Raw genomic sequence first — 21,264 nt, forward strand, 5'->3', positions numbered from 1 at the left:
GAAGTTGGGCAAATAGCCAAACTCTCCGCTTGCGAATGCCCATTTCTGTTAGATTCGTATGATCTGTCCAGAGGATTCTGGACAGATCGCAAGTTCCGGGTGACGACACATGCGCAGTGCATGCCTAAACCTGGAACTTGTGGGGCCCTACGCGTCTCGTACGCACCCGTAGGGGCCGCGAATTCAGCCCCATTACTTTGTATCTATGTACCAGTACAGATTTCAAAATGCACAATCGTACTTGACAAACATACATTTTTTTGAGGAGGTAATAGACATGATAAATGGAGGAAATGCAGTAGATATAGTGTACATGAACATTAAGGAAGCCTTTGACAAAGGGATTATTAGAGATATTAAGGGACATGGAATTGGGGGAGGATAACAAACTGGTTACAAAAACAGAGTACGAGTTAAGGGCGGTTGGACGTGAGCAGTGGTGTCCCAGTACTGGTCACTGTGTATATCTATGATTTCGACATAAGCATTGACAGGGTGGTGCTGAAATTTGCACATTGTTAAATCTTTAGAAGACCAAATGAAGCTGTTGAGATATTAATAGAATGGGGGAATGGACTAAAAAGTGGCTGAGGTAATTCAATGTCAAGTGTGAGGTGATATATTATTGCTGTTACTTTTTGCACCAAAATATAAGAATAGATGCTGTGGACGAGCAGAGCGATTTCTGGGTAATATTAGTCTTTGTAAGTCAGCATTATGTTCAGAAATAGAAAAATATGACTTCCTATTTCTTGTAAATGACGAAGGTTTTCGTCTCAAAGTCTAAGCTCATACTGAGGAAGCAAGCCGTGTGTTCAGAACATAAAAAAGCACGCTGAACGCCTCCAAAAAGATGGCAGAGGTAAAAATTATCTTTAATATCTAAATCGTGGTTTCCAATTTGGTGACAAGACTTATTTATTCTGCTTTTCTGTTTGTAGTGTTGAAGTAGATGCATGTGAAGTCATAGCTTCAATAACTGGGGATTGTAAATACCAGACATCAGGTTTAGAATTAATAGTTTAATTTACAATCCATTTTTCACTAATTGCCACAGTTCTATTTTCAGATACCTGTTACCGAGATTTCAGCCATCGCTGACAAGGATTTTGGCCTAATTGACTTATCACTGTTTGCAATACCCTGTGAAACATCAGGCATCAGAAACTTTGGTAGTATTTTTATGCCCTGTTTTTATTCAGTCATATTTGTGACAGGACTTCTGGGCAATTCTTTGGTCATGGTGACATATGTTTTCTACGAGAAGCTGAAGACTATGACAGATGTCTACATGATGAACCTAGCGATCGCGGACTTGCTCTTCCTCTGCACCCTGCCATTCTGGGCAGTTGATGCGCACAGCGAATGGATTTTTGGAACTTCTATGTGCAAAATTGTGAATAGTGCATACACTGTCAACTTGTACAGTTGTATGTTAACACTCGCCTGTGTGAGTGTCAACAGGTACAATGCCATTGTTCAAGCAACAAAAATCCTCAACAGTAGAAATAAGAGATTTCACAGTATATTAGTCTGTTTAGGGGTTTGGGTGTTTGCAATCATTTTGACTCTTCCAGAATTCATATTAAGCAAAGCATATATTGATCTACCTGATAAAACTACCTGCACTATGGTGTACCCTCCCAATTCAGGCAGCATCGTTATTGTGGGAGTGTATGTAACACAGATGGTAGTGGGATTTCTGATACCCTTTGTGACCATGATCATTTGCTATTCAATCATTGCAAAAACTCTGCTCCAAGCTAAGGGTTTTCAGAAGCACAAATCATTAAAGATTATAGTTGCAGTTGTAGTTGTATTTGTGATTTGTGAGCTGCCATTCAACATTGTACTGTTGATGCAAACTCTGCAGATCGTCAGGGAAGAAGACTCTAGTTGTGAATACAGTGCAAATTTTGACTATGCAATTATTGTAACAGAGGGCATTGCATATGTACACTGCTGTCTCAATCCTGTTCTTTACGTATTTCTTGGAGTGAAGTTTAGAAACAGTTTTTTGAAGATTTTAAAAGATTCTGGATGTCTCAGTCAAAAACAATTGGCTGGGAATCTGAAAACTGAGTATGAAACATCACAACCTGCATCGGGTATATCCGAAACAACAAATATGTATCCTTTATAGAAGATATTGCTTGCATCTGGATATATCATTGTAAATTATGAGAAATGGCCTTAGAAATCCACAAGGATTCTTACGATCTCCTGCCATAACTTCGGAGAGAAAATTAAATTGGCACTGTCTACTTCAAAGTCCCCTTCCACTTGATGCACTTTAGAAATGCTTTACACCGTATAAAAAGTAACAGTGATACTGAAGTGGCTGCACATTATAAAAAGGGTTTTTGGTGGCTGCACATTAAGGGCCTGAATTTCCATAGGGTTTCCCCAATCTCCCACTTTAACTTTGGCGGAAACCCTGAAGAGACAGCACAAATGGCCGTTTTGTACCTACTTTGCAACAGCTAGTGAGTGGCCAGCGCTGGACCTCCCGATCGCCTGTGCACCTGAGGGAGAATGTTTCCGGCTGACCCACTATGCATTTCCTTTCCTTTATTTCAGATTTCAATCATTTGCTGTAGTGTGTTTTTAGATGTATTTTTTATAAATTGCTTTATTTTGTATTGGCATTGTACATATCTATTATTAAAAGCTCAAAATTGCTGGATTTTGAAAAACATTCTCTAAAATTCTACAAAGCATTTTAAATAACTTCAATTATTTTAAAGGCATATATTTTTGTTACACCTGCAATTACTTTGCAACCTTATTTTACCTTTTACAGTTTAGTTATAACAATGAAACTGAAATTATCTCGAGTTTTGATATGGATTTTCTTTCCAAAAGCTTTCTCTAGCAGATAATTAATTAAATGTGTAACCTTACTGTTATGTTTAGAATAACTCCACAAGACTGAGTACTGCTTAAACTGATGTGACCTTAGTCTCTTTAATAAAACTCCAGAGTGCCAAAGCAGCAAGGCAGAAAACCTTTTATACTCGCTTGCATGAGGTGTGCAGGTGACCCTTGTGCCTCCAACAGGTGCGCTTCTGGTGGCAAGTCTTACACAGTTATAATGTTCACATGCATAACACTTACAAACCTTATTTTCTGAATAAAAATCCCACCTTCTAAAAACTGGCTTATTTCATAATTTTTGTTTAAAAAATGCTAAAATAAAAAACTCGTTTTGTGTTTGATTTATTAACTTTGACCACCTGCTACTGGGTCAGACCAGCTAAAGATATTTGCTCCCCTGCCCCTCCCGCAGTCACAGCAGCGTCATACAGTTCTATGTGCTGATGGCTTCCCCAATGTACACGATGCCATCAATGGCATCCTTGTCGGACCTAGAGTACCTGCTCACCTATGTAAACAGGAACAGATAGCAAGAGTTTCTATAGGTATATAAAAAGGAAAAGAGTGGCTAAAGTAAATGTTGGTCACTTAGAGGACGAGACCAGGGAATTAGTAATGGGGAACATGGAGATGGCAGAATATACTTGCTTTGGAGGCAGTTCAGAGAAGGTTCACTAGGTTGATTCCGGGAATGAGGGGGTTGACTTGAAAGGTTGAGTAGGTTGGGCCTCTACTCATTGGATTTCAGGTGATCTTATCGAAATGTATAAGATTAGAGGGGGCTTGACAAGGTGGATGCAGGGAGGATGTTTCCACTGATAGGGGAGACTAGAACAAGGGGGCATAATCTCATAATCTTAGAATACGGGGCCGCCCATTTAAAACTGAGATGAGGAGAAATTTCTTCTCTCAGAGGGTTGTAAATCTGTGGAATTCACTGCCTCAGAGAGCTGTGCAAACGAATAAGGGAATAAGGGAATAAGGGGTTATGGGGAGCGGGCAGGGAAGTGGACCTGAGTCCATGATCGGATCAGCCATGATCGTATTAAATGGCGGAGCAGACTCGAGGGGCCGTATGGCCTACTCCTGCTGCTATTTCTTATGTTCTTATGATTCCATTCCATGAATGTGCAGATAGTGTGTGACACAACTTAGAGGATCCTTCATCTCAACAAGTTGTCATCGCTTTCATCCTCCAGTATTCTGCCCTCCCTGAACTCTTCACGGATGAAAACTATATCAACAGCTGGCCATTGGGTGACAAGGCATTCGGCCTGCTGCCATGGTTGATAATCCACTCCACAACCCCGAACACAAGCAGAGGATCAGTACAACAAGCCATTTAAAGCTAACAGGCAGGTTATTGAGAAGATCATTAGGATTTTGAAAACACACTTCTGTTGAGGTGGGTTCTGCAGTATGAGCCAGATAGGGACTCCAGAATTAACATTGCCTGCTTGTCCTTTTACAACTTTGCCAGACAGGAAGAGCTGCTGTTTGACATGGCTAAAGAGGTGTGGGTTTTGAAAGGTTTTAAACTTCAAGAAACAGAACATTCATTATCGCCAAGAAATGGGCAATGTCAGTAGAAAAGTTGAAAATGAGCACCAGGCGCAAATGCTTTAGATTGCACACAAAATTCGTGCTCACTGCTGAAAAAAATGATTGTGGAGTCCTAAAGCAAGTCTTAAAACCCAGGCTCATTGGCTTTACACTCAAAGGGTGGACCAATAGAAGCAGAAGCAGGACAAGGAGAAGGAGCCAGAGGACTGAACCAGGTGTGCTCATGGCAGATCTACGCCCCAGTGAGAGAGCCTGCAGATTCTACGATGAAGCATTGGTTTTTGCTGTGGAGAGATAGAGGGCCCAAATTTTTCCAGGAGATGCTCCGTTTTTTTTGGAGCAACTTGATTTTTCTGGAGTATCTTAAAAATCCCCATTCTGCACATTCAATTTGCGTCAGTGTAAATACGTCAGTTAGAATTTTTTTTTGTTTCGTTTTTTTTTTCAAAAGGGGGCGTTACGAGCCACCTACGCCCGTTTTGGCCATTTAAACCACTTTGCACAGCTAATAGTTGCTCCAAACTAACAGGCCAGCATACGTGGTCACTTGTGACCGCACAGAAAACTCTTGCGGAGAGTTAAGAAATCAGCACAGGTAGGTACTTAATGACTTGACCAAAGAATGTGAATAGGATCAAACAGCTATACAGGACTGATAAACTTCGCAAAGTTAATTTACTATACAACAGAAGCATTCATGGAAGCTTAAACTACAAAAATAAAAGAAGTAGAGAGACAAAACATATTTACATAATTTTTTCAAAATATCAAATAAAAAATAGAAGTACCTCCTGCTCGTAGGAAAGTATTTTCATCAACAGGGTTAAGGAAAGTATTGAGTAAGCTCACTGAAATTACTGGCTACACAGTTATCACACCCTTCCACCCCCACCGCCCCATCAAAACTCTCCTTTCTCTCCCCTCCCCATCAAAACTCTCCTCTCGTCCCCCCTCCGCCGCTATCAAAACTCTCCTCTCTCCAGGATCAAAACTCCCCTCCTTCCCACCCCCCCCCAATCAAAACTTTCCTCACTTCTCCCACCACCCCTCTCCCCCCATCAAAACTCTCCTCTCTCCTCCCCCGGATCAAAACTCCCCTCCTTCCCCCCAACTCCACCAAAACTCTCCTCCCCCCCCCCCACTCCACCAAAACTCTCCTCCCCCCCCACTCATCAAAACTCTCCTCCCCCCCCACTCCATCAAAACTCTCCTCCTCCCCCCCCCACTTCATCAAAACTCTCCTCCCCCCCCACTCCATCAAAACTCTCCTCCTCCCCCACTTCATCAAAACTCTCCTTCACCCCCACTCCATCAAAACTCTCCTCCTCCCCCCCCCACTCCATCAAAACTCTCCTCCCCCCCCCCCACTCCATCAAAACTCTCCTCCCTCCCCCCCCCCCCCATCAAAACTCTCCTCTTTCCTCCCCCGGATCAAAACTCTCCTCCTCTCCCCCCCACTGCATCAAAACTCTCCTCCTTCCCCCCCACTCCATCAAAACTCTCCTCTCTCCTCCCCCCGGATCAAAACTCTCCTCCTCCCCTCCCACTCCATCAAAACTCTCCTCTCCTCCTCCCCCCCCCATCAAAACTCTCCTCCTCCCCCCCACTCCATCAAAACTCTCCTCTCTTCTCCCCCCCGGATCAAAACTCTCCTCCTTCCCCCCGGATGAAAAGTCTCCCCGTACCAACCTGTTTCTTGTAGCCCTCAGCGTGGGAAGACAGTGGGCGGCCTGTGCGGCAGGCCACTCGGCCCGGGATAGGGGCGGGACGCGTTGGGTCTCACGCTGCAGGCACACATCATCATAATCATGGGAGGAGCTACTGGCATGTGCGAACGCTCTACTGCGCATGTGGACAGCTGCCGGCACTCTTTTAGGCGCAGGGTCCTAGCTCCACCCCCCAATCGACTTGCCACACCGCGCCAAGCCCCGGGAGAGTCGGCAGAGGGGCCAGGATCCGGGTACATCTTTTTGGCGGCGTTTGGATCGTAGGAAGTTGGCGCATCTCACATGAGTGCGCTGAAGAAAACGGGTAGGCCAAATTTGGGCCCAGAGGGTGGTGCTCTACCCGGCAAGTGGCAGGAGGCATCTCGCCACAAGTCTTCTGCACCATGTGGAGGGAGGTAGCGCAGTATGTCTCGGGCAGCACTGTAGTTCCCCAGGACCCACAAACAGTCAGGAAGAAATTTAATGACCTCACTCTCACTCAGGTGGTCACAGTGAGTGACTGCTTCAACAAATGCTACATACCACCATCTAAACCACACTCTTCACATACTCCTCCAAAGCATCAGAACCCCAGCACTCACCAATCTCTACCAACACTCACACTCTTATCTCATACCTTGCACACAATTACAGCTATTCAACTATGGCAGGCACATCACCCAAACACATTGGGCCGGAAATTCCGGCCTTGCCAGGTCCGTTCAAAGTGTGCACGGACCCGGCGAGGCTTCACAAAGGCTGGTTTTCGGGGCGTGATGCGCGTGAGCCAAAAACCTGCTTTTCCGATCTGTCAGGATTTCTAAAGAGAGATCCTCCGCATTCCGGGAGAAGAACATTCGCACGAGAGCGATTGGGCTATTTGCACAACTCATACCCAGCGAATGTCCTTCAAACTTTTACGCCTGATAAAAACAGGCGCATAGCTTACTTTTACCCGCGTTAAGAGTTTTAAAACATATAAAAATTAAATTTAAACACTCATTTTTATATTAAAAACCCTGTCCATTAAGGTAAGTTTATTTTTAACCTTATTAAAACACATTAAAAAAATTCCAAACAATATATATCTTTTTCTAAAACATTTAACTACATTTAATTTCAATTAATTTTAAATATGTGAGGTGTTTTATTTATTTATTTATTATGCTGTCTTTCGGTGCTTTAGGGTTTTTTTTTTCTCAATGATAGTAATGGGAACTCACACAAATGGAGTTCCCATTTTTATCACACAAATGGAGTTCCCATTTTTATCAATGAGAATACTGCATAGTGATTGGTGGTCCAGGCCCACGTAACTCCAGCTTGTACATGCACTGCCCAGCGAATCTAGGCCTCAGACCGGGATCTTGTGTTCCTCCGGGACCACCAGGTACTTTTGTAGATTTTTTGGGGGTTGGAGGCATTTGTATGAAGGAAGCCTCTGGCCACAATTTTCCTCCACACTCACACACTTTCTTTTCTCTTGCAGGTGAAGGTGGCTTGCAACAGGGGGCAGCAGGCACACAGGTAGGGGACAAGCAAACACCCAACCACTGTGTGCACTGGAGAATCGAGTACTGCAGATTACTGGGTGCCAGGTGGTTGGCACCTTGGCCACCGGCGAGGTTGACCCCCTTGGGGTCAAGAACGGTATGCTCATCCCTATTCCTTCTTTGCACATCCCACTTCTCCCTCAACCTACAAGCGTTTTGCACTTTCCAGCTAATCACGCTGTATGCATCCATTTCTCCCTTCCTGCCCCTCTACCCTCACCTTAACCCCACTCTTGTGCCTTTATGCTTTCAGATAATGAGTAAGCACCTGAGCAGCCTGGCCCTGAGGGCACTGTAGAGAGCGAGGTGGGAGAAGAGAAGGAGGAGGAAGAACACACCGTATCACTGCATCTCTCATCCACAGACACCAGCTCAGATACTGGCACTATGCGTTCCTTAGAGGCTAGTAGAATAGCGGGATCTGCATGGGGTGAGGCACCGGGGACGAGTGGGCTGCAGCAAGGCCAGAGGGAAAGGGTAGCTCGGGGGCCAGCACCCCGGAAGGTGAGTTCGTGCGCGAGTTCTGCTGCATTGGACTCAGATGAGGATCTTGATGGGGTGGCCTTCAGATGAAGGGTAATGGGCATGCACACCAAATTGATAGATGCAATGTCAAGCCTGCCAGAGGGCATCTCGGTAATGTCAAGGAGCGTGGAGGAGTCCGCCTCCAACATTGCATGGGGCTCAGTGCAGAGCTTGGAGCGAGGGATTTCCAGCCTGGAAATGGGGTACACTCCCAAAGAGACCGTGTTGAGCCAGACGTGATGGTGTGCATGATGGGCGATGTCGCAGCTTCCATGGCAGCACAGGCGGAAGCAATCTGTCTTAGTGCTGCAGCAGTCATGCAGTCTCTGCTTGGTGCTATCGAACGGCTTTCGTGCATTTTCAGCGTGATGCCACCCAAGCTCAGACCGCTGACAAGCGGCCTCAGCTTGAAGCCTAACCAAGCTCTGACTGCTGCCATCGTGACTGCGTTCACGAGTGTCGACCGGGGTTTGCAGGGCGTCATAGCAACCCAGCAAAATGTCCTCCAACAGATTGCTAGGAATGCGGAGATGCCACCACTGCCACTCCACCTTTGCGCTTGACGCTGCCTGTCAATCAGCCAGCCCAAACTGCTGCCGCCCATGCCACGGTGGTGTAGTCTACAGCCGGGCCTTCTAGGGCCACAGCAGCGAGCAGTCATCCTGCAAGGCCATCTGAAGTCTCCCACACGGAAACTCAGCAGCCTTCCACCAGCCCTGCTGCAGTCACTGGGGGAGCACTTTGTAGGAGCACTAGAGTAGGAAAAGGCACATGAACAACTGGTATAAAGGGATTGCACAAGTTTGATAAGTTAATATTTTTTCGGTAAATATGTGTTCATTGATTTTTAATAAATGAATTAATTTTGTTTAAAATCTTTTGTGATGGCTCTCATTTCAGCCTTCTGCCCAGGAGGGCGCTGTGATATTGCGTGACACAAGATGTTATAATGGGGATGTGGTGAGCAATGTGGATCTGGTTTCACTGGAATGGGAGTCTGATGACCCGTTCATAGACTGCCCATCTGGAAGGGCAATTGGCTGCCTACCTCCTCCCTCCCTCTTCTTGCTCCTCGTCTTTGTCCTCTTCCTCCTCCTCCTGCTGAGGTGGTGCCGACACACGCTCCACCAAGTACTGGAGGGCTCCCCCCTCCCGAGTAGTCAAGGCAGCGGAACCCATGCATCAGCAGCCCGATGGTCTGCTCAATGTTGTTCTTGGTGGAAGCATGGCTCTCATTACATGAGTATTGGGCACGAGTGTTGGGGTTATGGAGGAGAGTTATCAGAGAGGGGGGCAGCAGATAGCCCTGATCTCCGAGCAGCCACACTCGAGTTTGCTGCAATGGCTGGAAGATTGTTGGCACACCAAAATGGTCTTAAATGGAGTTGTTCTGAACAGTGTTCAACTTGGGAATTTGGAGAGTGGGAATTCAGAGCAGAGGAGGAAGGAGGTGCTGCTTTTTGCCTCCAATACTTGGAGTGCTTTGTGTTACAGGTAAATATTTAAGTTAATCTACCTAGAACTTAAATTAGTTCGAGTAATTAGCTAAAAATGAGACTATAAGCTAAGTTAATTAAATACATACATTTTAATTAAATAAATAAACAAAACAAGGTCATAAAGGGAAGGCAGTGCAGGCGGTGTGCCGCACTGCAGCATATGGGAGTTTGTGGAGAGCATCGCGATCCCAGACAACCATGTCTGCAGTAAGTGTCTGCAGCTCGAGGAACTCCAGCTGAGAGTTGCTGAGCTGGAGTCCAAGGTGCAGATATTGTGGGGCTTCAGGGAGGGGGAGAGTTATCTGGACATTTTGATCCACGAAGCAGTCTCACTCTTAGGTTAGATAGTGGTACAGGTCTGGTTAGTGGTCAGGAACAGGAGGGTACGACTGCAACTCAGACAGATGAGGGGACCCCAGGTGCAGTGCTGGAGGAGCCTCTGTCTTTGTCCTTGTCCAACAAGTATAAGGTTCTTACTGTCTGTGTGGATGAGGGCAAGGTCTGCAGGATGGATGAACAAACTGACCACTGCACTGTGGTACAGGAGGCCATTCAAGCGGGGGAGTGAAAAGGAATGTTGTAGTGGTAGGGGACAGTATAGTCAGCGGGATAGATATTGTTCTCTGCAGCCGCAACCGGGAGTTCAGAAGGTTGTGTTGCCTGCCCGGTGCCAGGGTTAAGGGTAACTCCTCACGGCTGGGGAAGAATTTGGAGCGGGAGAGGGTGGATCCAGTTGTTGTGGTCCATGTAGGAACCAATGACATAGGTAGAACTAGGAAGGAGGTTCTGCTGAGAGATTTTGAGGAGCTTGGGTCCAAATTATTACCTGAGTCACGCGCATATTGGCATAGGGACAAGCAGATCAGAGAATTAAATGCGTGGCCCAAAGAATGGTGTGGGTGGGAGGGGTTTTGATTCATGGGGCACTAGCACCATTACTGGGGAAAGAGGTAGCTGTCCCATTGGACCTCCACTTAAACCAGGCTGAGACCAGTGTCCTGGCAGATCGAAGAATCTGTAGAAACTAAAAATGATGGTGGGGGGAGGGATCAGGTGAGGGGAAATTTAGAAATCTAAATAGAAAATTCAAGGCAATGGAGCAGTGTAGCAATTTGGGTAAAGATAGGAGAGGGTGACAGGAAAAGACAGAAAGTGAAAGCAGGGAATAATGGTAAAAAGTTAAAATTAAAAAGGCTCTTTATTTGAATGCACAATGCATTCGTAACAAGACAGATGAATTAGTGGCACAAATAGAGATAAATGGCTTTGATCCAATAGCCATCATAGAGACGTGGCTGCAAGGTGATCAAGGTTGGGAATTAAATATTTCAGGTACTTGACGTTTAGAAAAGACAGGCAGAATGGAAAATGAGAGGACGGGGGGGTGGGGGTAACCCTGATAATAAAGGATGACATAATGACAGTTGTGAGAAAGGATCCTGGCTCGAAGATCAGGAAGTAGAATCAGTATGGGTGGAGCTAAGCAATAACCGGGACAGAAAACACTGGTGGGAGTAGTTTATAGGCCCCCAAAATGTAGCAATCCATTGGACAGAGTATTAATCAACAAATAACAAAGCATGTTACAAAGATTATACAATAATCAAGGGGGTCTTTAATCTTCATAGCGACTGGACAAATGGCAGGGCAGCTCATTCCCATGGAATGCACATCCTGTGCCATGTGGGAAGTCCTGGATGCTTCTCGTGACCTGGATGACCACGTGTGCGGGAAGTGTCGACAGCTAGAGCAATGGGTTTCGGAGTGTGAGCAGCAGCTGGTGTCGCTGCAGTGCATCCATGAGGCTGAGAACTTCGTGGATAGTACCTTTCAGGGCGTGGTCACCCCGCAGCTTAGAAGTGTGCAGGCAGAGAGGGAATGGGTGACCGCCAGACAGACAAGGAGGACCGGGCAGGAGTCCCCTGAGTGCATCTCGCTCGCTAATCGGTTTTCAGTTCTGGATACTGGTGAGGGCGATGGTTCCTCTGGAGAGTGCAGCCAGAGCCAAGTCCACGGCATCATGGGTGGCTCAGCTGCACCGGGAGGGGGGGGGTGGGGGGGGGGGGGGGGGGAAGAGCAATAGTGGTAGGTGATTCGTTAGTTAGGGGAACAGACAAGCGCTTCTGCGGCTGAAGACGTGATTCCAGGATTGTATGTTGCCTCTCTGGTACCAGGGTCAACGATGTCATTGAGCAGGGCATTCTGAAGGGGAGGGTAAACAGCCAGAGGTCATGGTCCATATTGGCACCAATGACATAGGTATCAAGAGAGATGAGGTCCTGCAGGCAGATTTTAGGGAGCTGGGAAAGCGATTAAAAGCAGGAGCTTAAAGGTAGTAATCTCCAAATTAATCTCAGTGTTATGTGCTAGTGAGTACAGAAATAGGAGGATAGAGCAGATGAATGCATGGCTGGAGAGATAGTACAGGAGGGAGGGCTTTAGATTCCTGAGGCATTGGGTGAGGTTGTACCTGTACAATCCGGATGAGTTGTACCTTAACAGGGCCAGGATCAATATCCTCACGGGGGACGGGGGGACGGGGGGGACTTTGCTAGTGCTGTTGGGAAGGATTTAAGTTAGCTTGGCAGGGGGATGGGAACCTGAGGGTAGATTCAGAAGGGAGGGAAGCAAAGCTGGAAGGCAGAATAATAGTAAGCGAGTTTGGAAGGCAGAGGAAACAAAGGCTAGAAAATAGACAACAAGGGAGTTTGGCAGTGCTAAATGGTTCAATCAAAGGTGTCTAGGGAATAAGGCAGATGACCCAAGGGCACAGAGAAAGAAGGGCAGGAATGGTAGCTCAACATTCCTGGTTACAGGGTTTTCAGATGAGATAGAGAGAGGGATAAAAAAGGAGGGGGGGGATCGCAATATTGATTAAAGAAACAATTACAGCTGTGAGGAGGGATGATATGTTAGAAGGATCATCAAATGAGGCTATATGGGATGAACTGAACAACAAAAAGGGACAATCACACTGCTGGGAGTGTACTATAGACTCCCAGACAGAGGGAGATAGAAGAGCAAATATGTAGACACATTTTTGAGAAGTGCAAAAATAAGGCAGTAATAGTAGGGGATTTCAACTACTCTAATATTAACTGGGATAGAATTTCGTGTGAAGGGTATAGATGGAGCAGAATTCTTAAAATGCATTCAGGAGAACTTTTTTTTAGCCAATACGAAGCAAGCCCAACAAAAGAGGGGGTGGTTCTGGACTTAGTTTTAGGGAATGAAGCTGAGCAGGTGGAAGGGGTATCAGTGGGAGAGCATTTTGGTGGTAGTGATCATAATTCAGTTAAATTTAGGGTAATTATGGAAAAAGACAAAGACAGATAGGAGTAAAAGTTCTAAATTGGGGAAAGGCCAATTTTACTAAGCTGAGATGTGATTTAGCCAAAGTGGACTGGAAACAGCTACTTGAAGGTAAATCAGTGTCAAAGCAGGGAAGGCATTCAAAGAGGAGATAGTGAGGGTTCAGAGCAAATTTGTTCCCACAAAGAGAAAGGGTGGGACTCCCAAATCTAGAGCCCCGATTGTCAAGGGGCATACAGCGGTAGGATAAAGAAAAAAAGGGAAGCTTATGACAGATACCGAGGGCTCAGTACTGCAGAAACGCTGGAGAAGTAGAGAAACCCTAACCCTAAATGCAGTGAAATTAAAAAGGAAATTAGGAAAGCAAAGAGAGGGCATGAAAAAATATTGGCAAGTAAAATCAAGAAAAACCCAAAGAGATTTTATAAATACATTAAGAGCAAAAGGATAACTAAAGAAAGAGTACAACCTATTAGAGACCATAAAGGCAATCTGTGTGTGGAGGCAGAAGACATGGGTATGGTTTTTAATGAACACTTTGCGTCTGTTTTCACAAAAGAGAGGGACGATGCAGACATTGCAATCAGGGAGGAGATGAAATAAACAGAGTGAAAGAAGAAGTATTAAGGGCTTTAGCATCTTTGAAAATGGATAAATCCCCAGGCTCGGATGAAATGTATCCCAGCATGTTAAGAGAAAGAAGAGAGGAAATAGCAGAGGCCTTGACCATCATTTTCTAATCCTCTGTGGCTACAGGTGTGGTGCCGGAGGACTGGAGGATTGCTAATGTTGTACCGTTGTTTAAAAAGGGAGAAAGGGATAGACTGAGTAAGTACAGACCAGTCAATACTGCCATCCCCATCCTTTTATTCCTTCCCTATATTTCCTGAATAACTTGTAGCCAGGAATATTAAGTTCCCAATTCTTTCCTTGTCTCCATTATTGTCATTATATCATAATCCCATGTAGAAATATCAAGTTAATATCCAAACGTAACAGTATGTTTCCTAGTTGCTCAGTAGGATTTCAGCCATCAATACCATTCAGTTACAAAGATCTGTTGCTTTTTTATATGACAATTGTGATAATCAAGCAAATACTTTGCATGTATGAAAACTTGCAAATGGGATTGTCAATCTTTCCTTACAGAATGGATGGATGCTGGTGCAAGATCACTCCTTCATTTTAGTCCTTTGTAGCAATCCCTAAAGGGGTGGCTGAGAAAGGAACATTGTCAGAATTTGGTTCGCAATAGTGGAGTAAATATTCTTTGATTGGTTCCCATTTGAGCTAATCAGCATTCTTTGTGGTCCTTAGCCGTGTAAATTTTTCACACCTTTTTTGCCTTACAGAACATCCTTCAAATGAAGTGATGTATTTTGGTAGGAAGAATGAGATGAGGCAATATACACTAAATAGTACAATTTCAATGGGGATGCAGGAACAGAAAGATCTAGGGGTGTATGTATACAAATCTTTGAAGGTGGCAGGACAAGTTGAGAAGGCTGTTGAAAAAGCATACGGCCCTTGGCTTTATAAACAGAAGCATAGGGGGAAAAATTAGTTGTCGCCCGGAAATCAGTCGGTGTCCTCACCAACTGCCGTTAACGCCTCCCGAAATGGCCATCGGGCTAAACGAGGTAAACTGGTGTTAGGACATGGCGGTAGGTGGCACAGCGCTAACCTTGGGTGCAACACCATCCTGGTGGTGTTGCACGAGGGATCCGGGACCAATTTATAGTCCTGGTGCAGCGTAGTTTCTTCTCCAAGTGTCTGTGCGCGAGGCTGTGAAGCTCACAATGCATTGGGGCGGACAGAACACTTAAAAAACGGAAGGTGCGCCCCGCTTTGGGAGGAGGGCAATTTCGGTCCCCTGAAATTTAAAGGGCGATGTACATTGAAGCAAGGGAAAATAGAATGCACCAAATAATCAATATTTAAAAGTAGCTGCAAATGTCAATATTTAGGGCCCAAGTTTCCACATGATTTGCGCCTGATTTTTGGGAGCAACTGGTGGAGAACGGACTATCTTAGAAATTGCAATTCTCCACATTTTTTTTTCTGCAGTTCTAGTCAGGTAGAACAGTTTCACTTTGGAACAGAATTTTTTCTTCAAAAGGGGGCGTGTCCGGCCACTGACGCCTGATTTGAAAGTTTCCACAGTGAAAACGTACTCCAAACTAACTTAGAATGGAGCAAGTGAAGATTTTTGTAGAACTGAAAAAACCTGTTCTACACATTAAAAAATCAAGCGCAGGTTACAAATTAGGCGTCCAGAACGAGGTGGGGGGGGGGGGAAGGGAAGTCATTAAATTCTATAATAAATCCTTATTTATACTTCTACAAATATTATACAAATAAATCCAACCTGAATAAACATTTATAAGCAAAGAAAAGATTAAATAAACCATCTTCCTACCTGTGTGAAAGTGCTTCAGCCATCGTTCGTTCCCACGGGGGGGGGGGGGGGGGGGGAGCCGTTCCGTTCGTTCACGTGGGGGGGGGGAAGCCATTCCGTTCGTTCCCACGGGGGGGGGGGGGGGGAGCCGTTCCGTTCGTTCCCACGGGGGGGGGGGGGGGGGAGCCGTCCGTTCGTTCACGTGGGGGGGGGGGAAGCCATTCCGTTCGTTCCCACGGGGGGGGGGGGGGGGGGGGAAGCCATTCCGTTCGTTCCCACGGGGGGGGGGGGGGGGGGGGAGCCGTTCCATTCGTTCCCGTGGGGGGGGGGGGGGGGGGGGGGGGAGCCGTTCCGTTCGTTCCCACGGGGGGGGGGGAGCCGTTCCATTCGTTCCCATGGGGGGGGGGGGGGGGGGGGGAAGAGCCGTTCCATTCGTTCCCGTGGGGGGGGGGGGGGAGCCGTTCCATTCGTTCCCGTGGGGGGGGGGGGGGGGGGAAGCCGTTCCATTCGTTCCCGTGGGGGGGGGGGGGGGGGAGAGAGCCGTTCCATTCGTTCCCGTGGGGGGGGGGGGGGGGGGGGGGGGGGGGGAGGGGGAGCCGTTCCGTTCGTTCCCGTGGGGGGGGGGGGGAGCCGTTCCATTCGTTCCCGTGGGGGAGGGGGGAGCCGTTCCATTCGTTCCCGTGGGGGAGGGGGGAGCCGTTCCGTTCGTTCCCGCGGGGGGGGGGGCTGTTCCGTTTGTTCCCGCGGGGGGGGGGGGGGGAGGGGGTGGGAGCCATTCCGTTCGTTCCCGTGGGGGGGGGGGAGCCGTTCTGTTCATTCCCGCGGGGGAGGGGGGAGCCGTTCCATTCGTTCCCGTGGGGGGGGGGGGGGGCTGTTCCGTTTGTTCCCGCGGGGGGGGGGGGAGCCATTCCGTTCGTTCCCGTGGGGGGGGAGGGAGCCGTTCCGTTCGTTCCCGACGGCGGGCGGGGGTGGGGAGGGAAACGGCTGCCTCAACTTTCTGAGGCTTCCTGCACCTTCGCACTGCTGCAAGAAGCCTCAGTGCTGATCATGGAAGGGTAATGTGCTTTTATTAAAAAATGTTCAAAAATTAAACAGCTATAAAGAACTACAAAAATGGCCGAGTGCCAATGTTTCCTTCACACTGCGCGTGCGTGAACGCTTCCAACGCGCACGCGCAGCGTTGCCGGCAGGAAAAAAACTAATTTAAATAGTACCCGCCCCCTCCCACTTACAAAATCGGCGCGAGTGTAGGCTCCGCCCCCCTGGGCGCCGTGCCAGGCAGACAAGGAGCTGCAGTACGCTCCAGAATCGCGCGGTTTTTTTTAGGCGCCGTTTTAGGCGCGAAAAACGGGCGCCCAGCTTGGAGGGGCGCCCGTTTATTATCGTGTGGAAACTTGGGTCCTTAGTACTTAAAGCTGAATTACCTTCCTAAACTCAACAAATGGGTAAACTGCCTCAGCACTACCACAAATGGCTCAGCACGCCAGGGAAGGGACACCCAGGATCTCGCATGCAGCATTCCAGCTTTGTGCAGGGGATCAACACTGCGAGACTGGCCCTCTACCCACAAGGGGCCAGGAGGCCCTCCAGAAAGAATAATGTAGGAGTACACTACCAAGACCATTACTGCCTGTAGTGTCGCTCCCATCACCTGGCTCAGGTAACCAGCAGGTACTTTTGTAAAAATAAATTCCAGTCAGAGACATCCGCCCACACGAAGCCTCCGCCAGCAATTTCTGGGCCATAAGATCAACCTGTAATTCAGCACCGAATAACAGGAAACACTTTTGTACTATAATTAAAGTTCAATGTCAATAGATAAAGCATAATCACCTATGGGTTTTTTTAAGGTCATCTACAACATACTTCACAAGGCAGGAAGACTCAACAGCTGGTACCAAAGTTGCAGAATTTCTTTAATTGTGTTAAGTTTTCACTTGGATTGAATCGTAAATGCATTAAAAAAACTTTGGCCTCGGAATTCGGGGATTTAACGTTAGCCGTTAAGGCCTGTTTTGAAGGAAAAATGGCAGCCCCCTCGCTTCCGGTTGTTCCTGCGTCCGTCGCCATTTTGGGCAGGTCAGCAACGCTGTCGCTACCTGCACTCACTGCAGATAGTTAGATTAGGCAGATCGTGAAGTCAGTGAGTGTGCAAAATAGCAGATCGGGTGTCAAGTGAGTGTGCAACACTCTCTTGACACCCGATCTGCTATTTGCCACTCCACTTACCGGTCTGTGTTAATCACAACCAGCTGACCAAGCTGACCTTCAGTAGAAGGAAGGAGCCTCCAGCACTGCTATTTAAAGGGATCACTATCAACAACTTTGAGGCTGACATGGTTTTCCAGCTTGATAGGATTGGTGAAACTTTCCACAACTCTTGCAGCTTTCTAAACTTGTGACAGGAAGCGTTGGTGCAAATGGAGAATGCCTTCTCGGCCTTTTGGCTAGGATCATGCGTGGCTGACCTGACAGGGGAGTGACCACCGTGGCCCCAGGGTGGTTCTCCCTGGATCAGGAAGGTATATGCTTGCTTTTTTGGAAATAGGAGGTGGGTGGGGTGGTTTGACCCACGGAGGTGTGTGGGGGACCTGACCCATCCACCTCCACGGCACGAACCTGGTGTTGCAGTACTTCCAGGAACGGTGCAGTGGCTCTAGTCCTTTTGGCTAGGAGCATTGGCGCAGAGTGATCCTTGAATGGGCCCAGGGTGACCTCTGGCGTTTGTGATTTGACAAAGAATTGGAGCGATTGGCTACGAATTTCAAAAAAAAAAATGGAGAATGCCTTCATTCTCATTTAAAGGCTTCTGCTCACACCACTTGCTCACAGTCATGGAGGCTCTACGTGCAGACCCCTCATGCTCGAGCATCTTCAGGAGCGGGAGCAGAGGCAGCGAAGAGATGATGCAGGAGGAGCAGGAGGGCTCTCAACAGGAGGCTTACTGACCTAGAGTCTTCCGAGAGCACTTCTCTTACCGCCACTTAAGCATATTAGGAGGCTCCACTTCACCAAGGAGGTGGTCACACAACTCTGCCACCTCCTGCAGCCTCAGAGCACGACTAATGTTGCTCCCCCAGTAGCCCTCAAGGTCACCGTGGCCCTCAGTTTCTTTGCCAGCAGATCCTTCCAGACTGCAGCAGGAGACATAGCTAACATCTCCCAGTTCTCCGTCCATTGCTGCATCTGGGAGGTCACAGAGCCTACGTTGTGTCCTCTCTGAACAGAGAGAAGCAGGAGGAGCGCGGATCTGGCTTTGCAAGAACAGCAGGCTTCCCCGTGTTACAGGGCACCATCGACTGCAGCCATATTGTTTTGCGGGCACCACATACCAATCCTGAGATGCACCGTAACCGCAAAGGCTACCACTCACTTAGACTGCACCCGATATTGGTCCACCTGTTGAGCGCTAAGCCAATCAGCAGTGCATTTAGCGCTGAGATCAGCGCTTCAATAATTATAATAAGCAGGCCCCACGAATTTTGAAAGCTGTCTGGACCACTTTCAATGGTCGCAGGCAAATAGCACTGGACTTTATCACCGTCCGTTTTCTGGGCCTTTATTTTTGAAATGTTAAAATATAACTATGATTAGCATATCTTTATATTGAACTGCATATGAGTCTAAACATGAAATAAATGTCCTAGAAAATAGTAAGACATTATAGTTGAGAGCTCACATTACATAAAAACGTGAATATATTTATAACAGAAAATCACCTGCAGTAAGGTAATCTAACATTAAAAAGGCAGGAAGACTCAGCTACTGTTACCAAAGTTGCAGAATTGTAGTAAGTTTTCACATAGATTGCTTTCAATATTGATTCGTAAAAACTGCATTAAAAAACTATATTTTTGAAATGTTAAAATATAACTGATTAGCATATTTTCTTTTTTTTCAATTGAAATGCGTGCCAAAATATGGAATAAATGCCATTGGGGAATAGTAAAACGTTACATTTGAGAGCTCACATCACAAAAAATGTAAATAGTATGTTTATAACAGAAAATTGTTGGGATTACATTTACTATCAGGTTATTCAAATAAATCATAATTTTATTTTTGGTTGATGAGGTCATTGTACAAGCCTATTGGAATAGACGGATAAGGGTCTGTGCCAGTACATCACAAGTCTCTGTGCTTTATTTCAGGTGTGTTCTGCAGATCCGATTCCTGGTTTCCAACTATGACTATAATTAAAGAAGTTGTCCCTTCCTTCACCGAATATGCAACAACAGAATACCAATATTACGATGTAAACAGCACATTCCCCATTGCAGCCTTTGTATCGTTATGTGAGAAAGTCGAAGTTGGAGATTTCAGAGAGGTTTTTATGCCCTGTTTTTCTTCAGTCATATTTGTGACAGGGCTTCTGGGCAATTTTTATTTATGATGACATATGTTTTCTATGAGAAGCTGAAGACTATGACAGATGTCTACTATGATGAACTTAGCGATCGCTGACTTGCTCTTCCTTTGCACCCTGCCATTCTGGGCAGCTGATGCACACACTGAATGGATTTTTGGAACCTTTATGCGCAAAATTGTGAATGGTGCATATACTGTCAACTTCTACAGTTGTAAGTTAACACTTACCTGTGTGAGTATCAACAGGTACAATGCCACCGTTCAAGCAAGTTAGTTTGTTCAGGGGTCTGGCTGCTGATGATCATTTTGCCTCCACCCGAATTTATATTAAGTGAAGCACGTACAGTATTGGTGAACCTGATAAAAATACCTGTACTATGGTGTACCCTCCCAATTCAGGGAGCATCTTCAAAGTGGGAGTGTATGTAGTGGGATTTCTGACCATGGATTTCAGAAGTATAAATCATTAAAGATTATAGTCGCAGTTGTAGTTGTATTTGTGATTTGTGAGCTGCCATTCAACAGTGTGCTGTTGATGCAAACTCTGCAGATCATCAGGGAAGAAGACTCTAGTTGTGAATACAGTGCAAATGTAGACTATGTAATGATTGTAACAACATATGTCCACTGCTGGCTCCATCCTATTCTTCATGTATTTCTTGGCGTGAAGTTTAAAAACAATCTTTTAAAGATCTTAAAATATACTGGAGGTATCAGCCAAAAACAACTGGTTGCGTATCTAAAATACGAGTGCGAAACATCACAACCTGTGTGAGGTGCATCCGAAGCAGTGAAGTATGAATGTAAAATAAAAAACAAAAGTACCTGTTCCAGAAACACACGTTCAGCAGCATTTGATAAGGGGTCACTAACCGGTGTTTTATTTTTACAAATATTAGCTGACAATGTTCCCTGCCAATTTTTGTTCTGTGCACGGTCCCTTTTAAATTTACTGTACTGCTGTGCATGTGCCATGTCTTTTGCAGCAGCAACAGTTGGTGAGTGGCCTGCCTGGACCTCCCGATCGGCTGCAATCCTTAGGGGAATGTTACTGGCTTACCCACTATACATTTCCTTTTCTTTATTTCAGATTTCCAACATTTGCTGTTGTGCATTTTTAGATGTATTTTTTATAAATTATTTTATTATGTATTGGCATTTTACATATCTATTACTAAAAGCTCAAAATTGGTGGATTTTGAAAAACATTCTCTAAAATTCTACCAAGCATTTTAAATAATTTCAATTATTTTTGTTAATATTTGCAATTACTCTGAATCCTTATGTGTAGTAATAGCAGTGAAACTGAAATTATCTCGTGTTTTGATATGGATTTTATTTCAAAAGCTCTCTGTCACAGAAAATTACTTAAATGTGTAACCTTACAAACCTTATTTTCTTAATAAAAATTCCACCTTCTAAAAACTGGTTTATTTAATAACTTTTGTTGAAAAAATGATAAA

General features: G+C 46.0%; 2 protein-coding genes and 2 pseudogenes across 3 annotated transcripts in view; 3 read left to right on the forward strand and 1 right to left on the reverse strand.

Moving 5' to 3' along the window:
* LOC139264243 (C-X-C chemokine receptor type 6-like) overlaps positions 1 to 2,741 on the forward strand; it is a 30,288-nt gene extending 27,547 nt beyond the window's left edge. The window contains exon 2 of the mRNA XM_070880403.1: positions 1,070 to 2,741. Within this exon, the coding sequence (XP_070736504.1) occupies positions 1,184 to 2,143 (960 nt within the window). The 5' untranslated portion in view covers positions 1,070 to 1,183 and the 3' untranslated portion in view covers positions 2,144 to 2,741. The remainder of the gene's footprint in view (positions 1 to 1,069) is intronic.
* fyco1a (FYVE and coiled-coil domain autophagy adaptor 1a) overlaps positions 1 to 21,264 on the reverse strand; it is a 234,289-nt gene that overhangs the window by 61,813 nt on the left and 151,212 nt on the right. The gene's annotated exons all lie outside the window — the stretch shown is intronic.
* LOC139264244 (C-C chemokine receptor type 7-like) lies at positions 13,794 to 20,605 on the forward strand (annotated as a pseudogene).
* On the forward strand, positions 17,861 to 18,089 carry LOC139264912 (U2 spliceosomal RNA; annotated as a pseudogene).

Source organism: Pristiophorus japonicus, chromosome 5 (assembly GCF_044704955.1).
Source record: "Pristiophorus japonicus isolate sPriJap1 chromosome 5, sPriJap1.hap1, whole genome shotgun sequence".
NCBI classification, from domain to species: Eukaryota; Metazoa; Chordata; class Chondrichthyes; family Pristiophoridae; genus Pristiophorus; species Pristiophorus japonicus.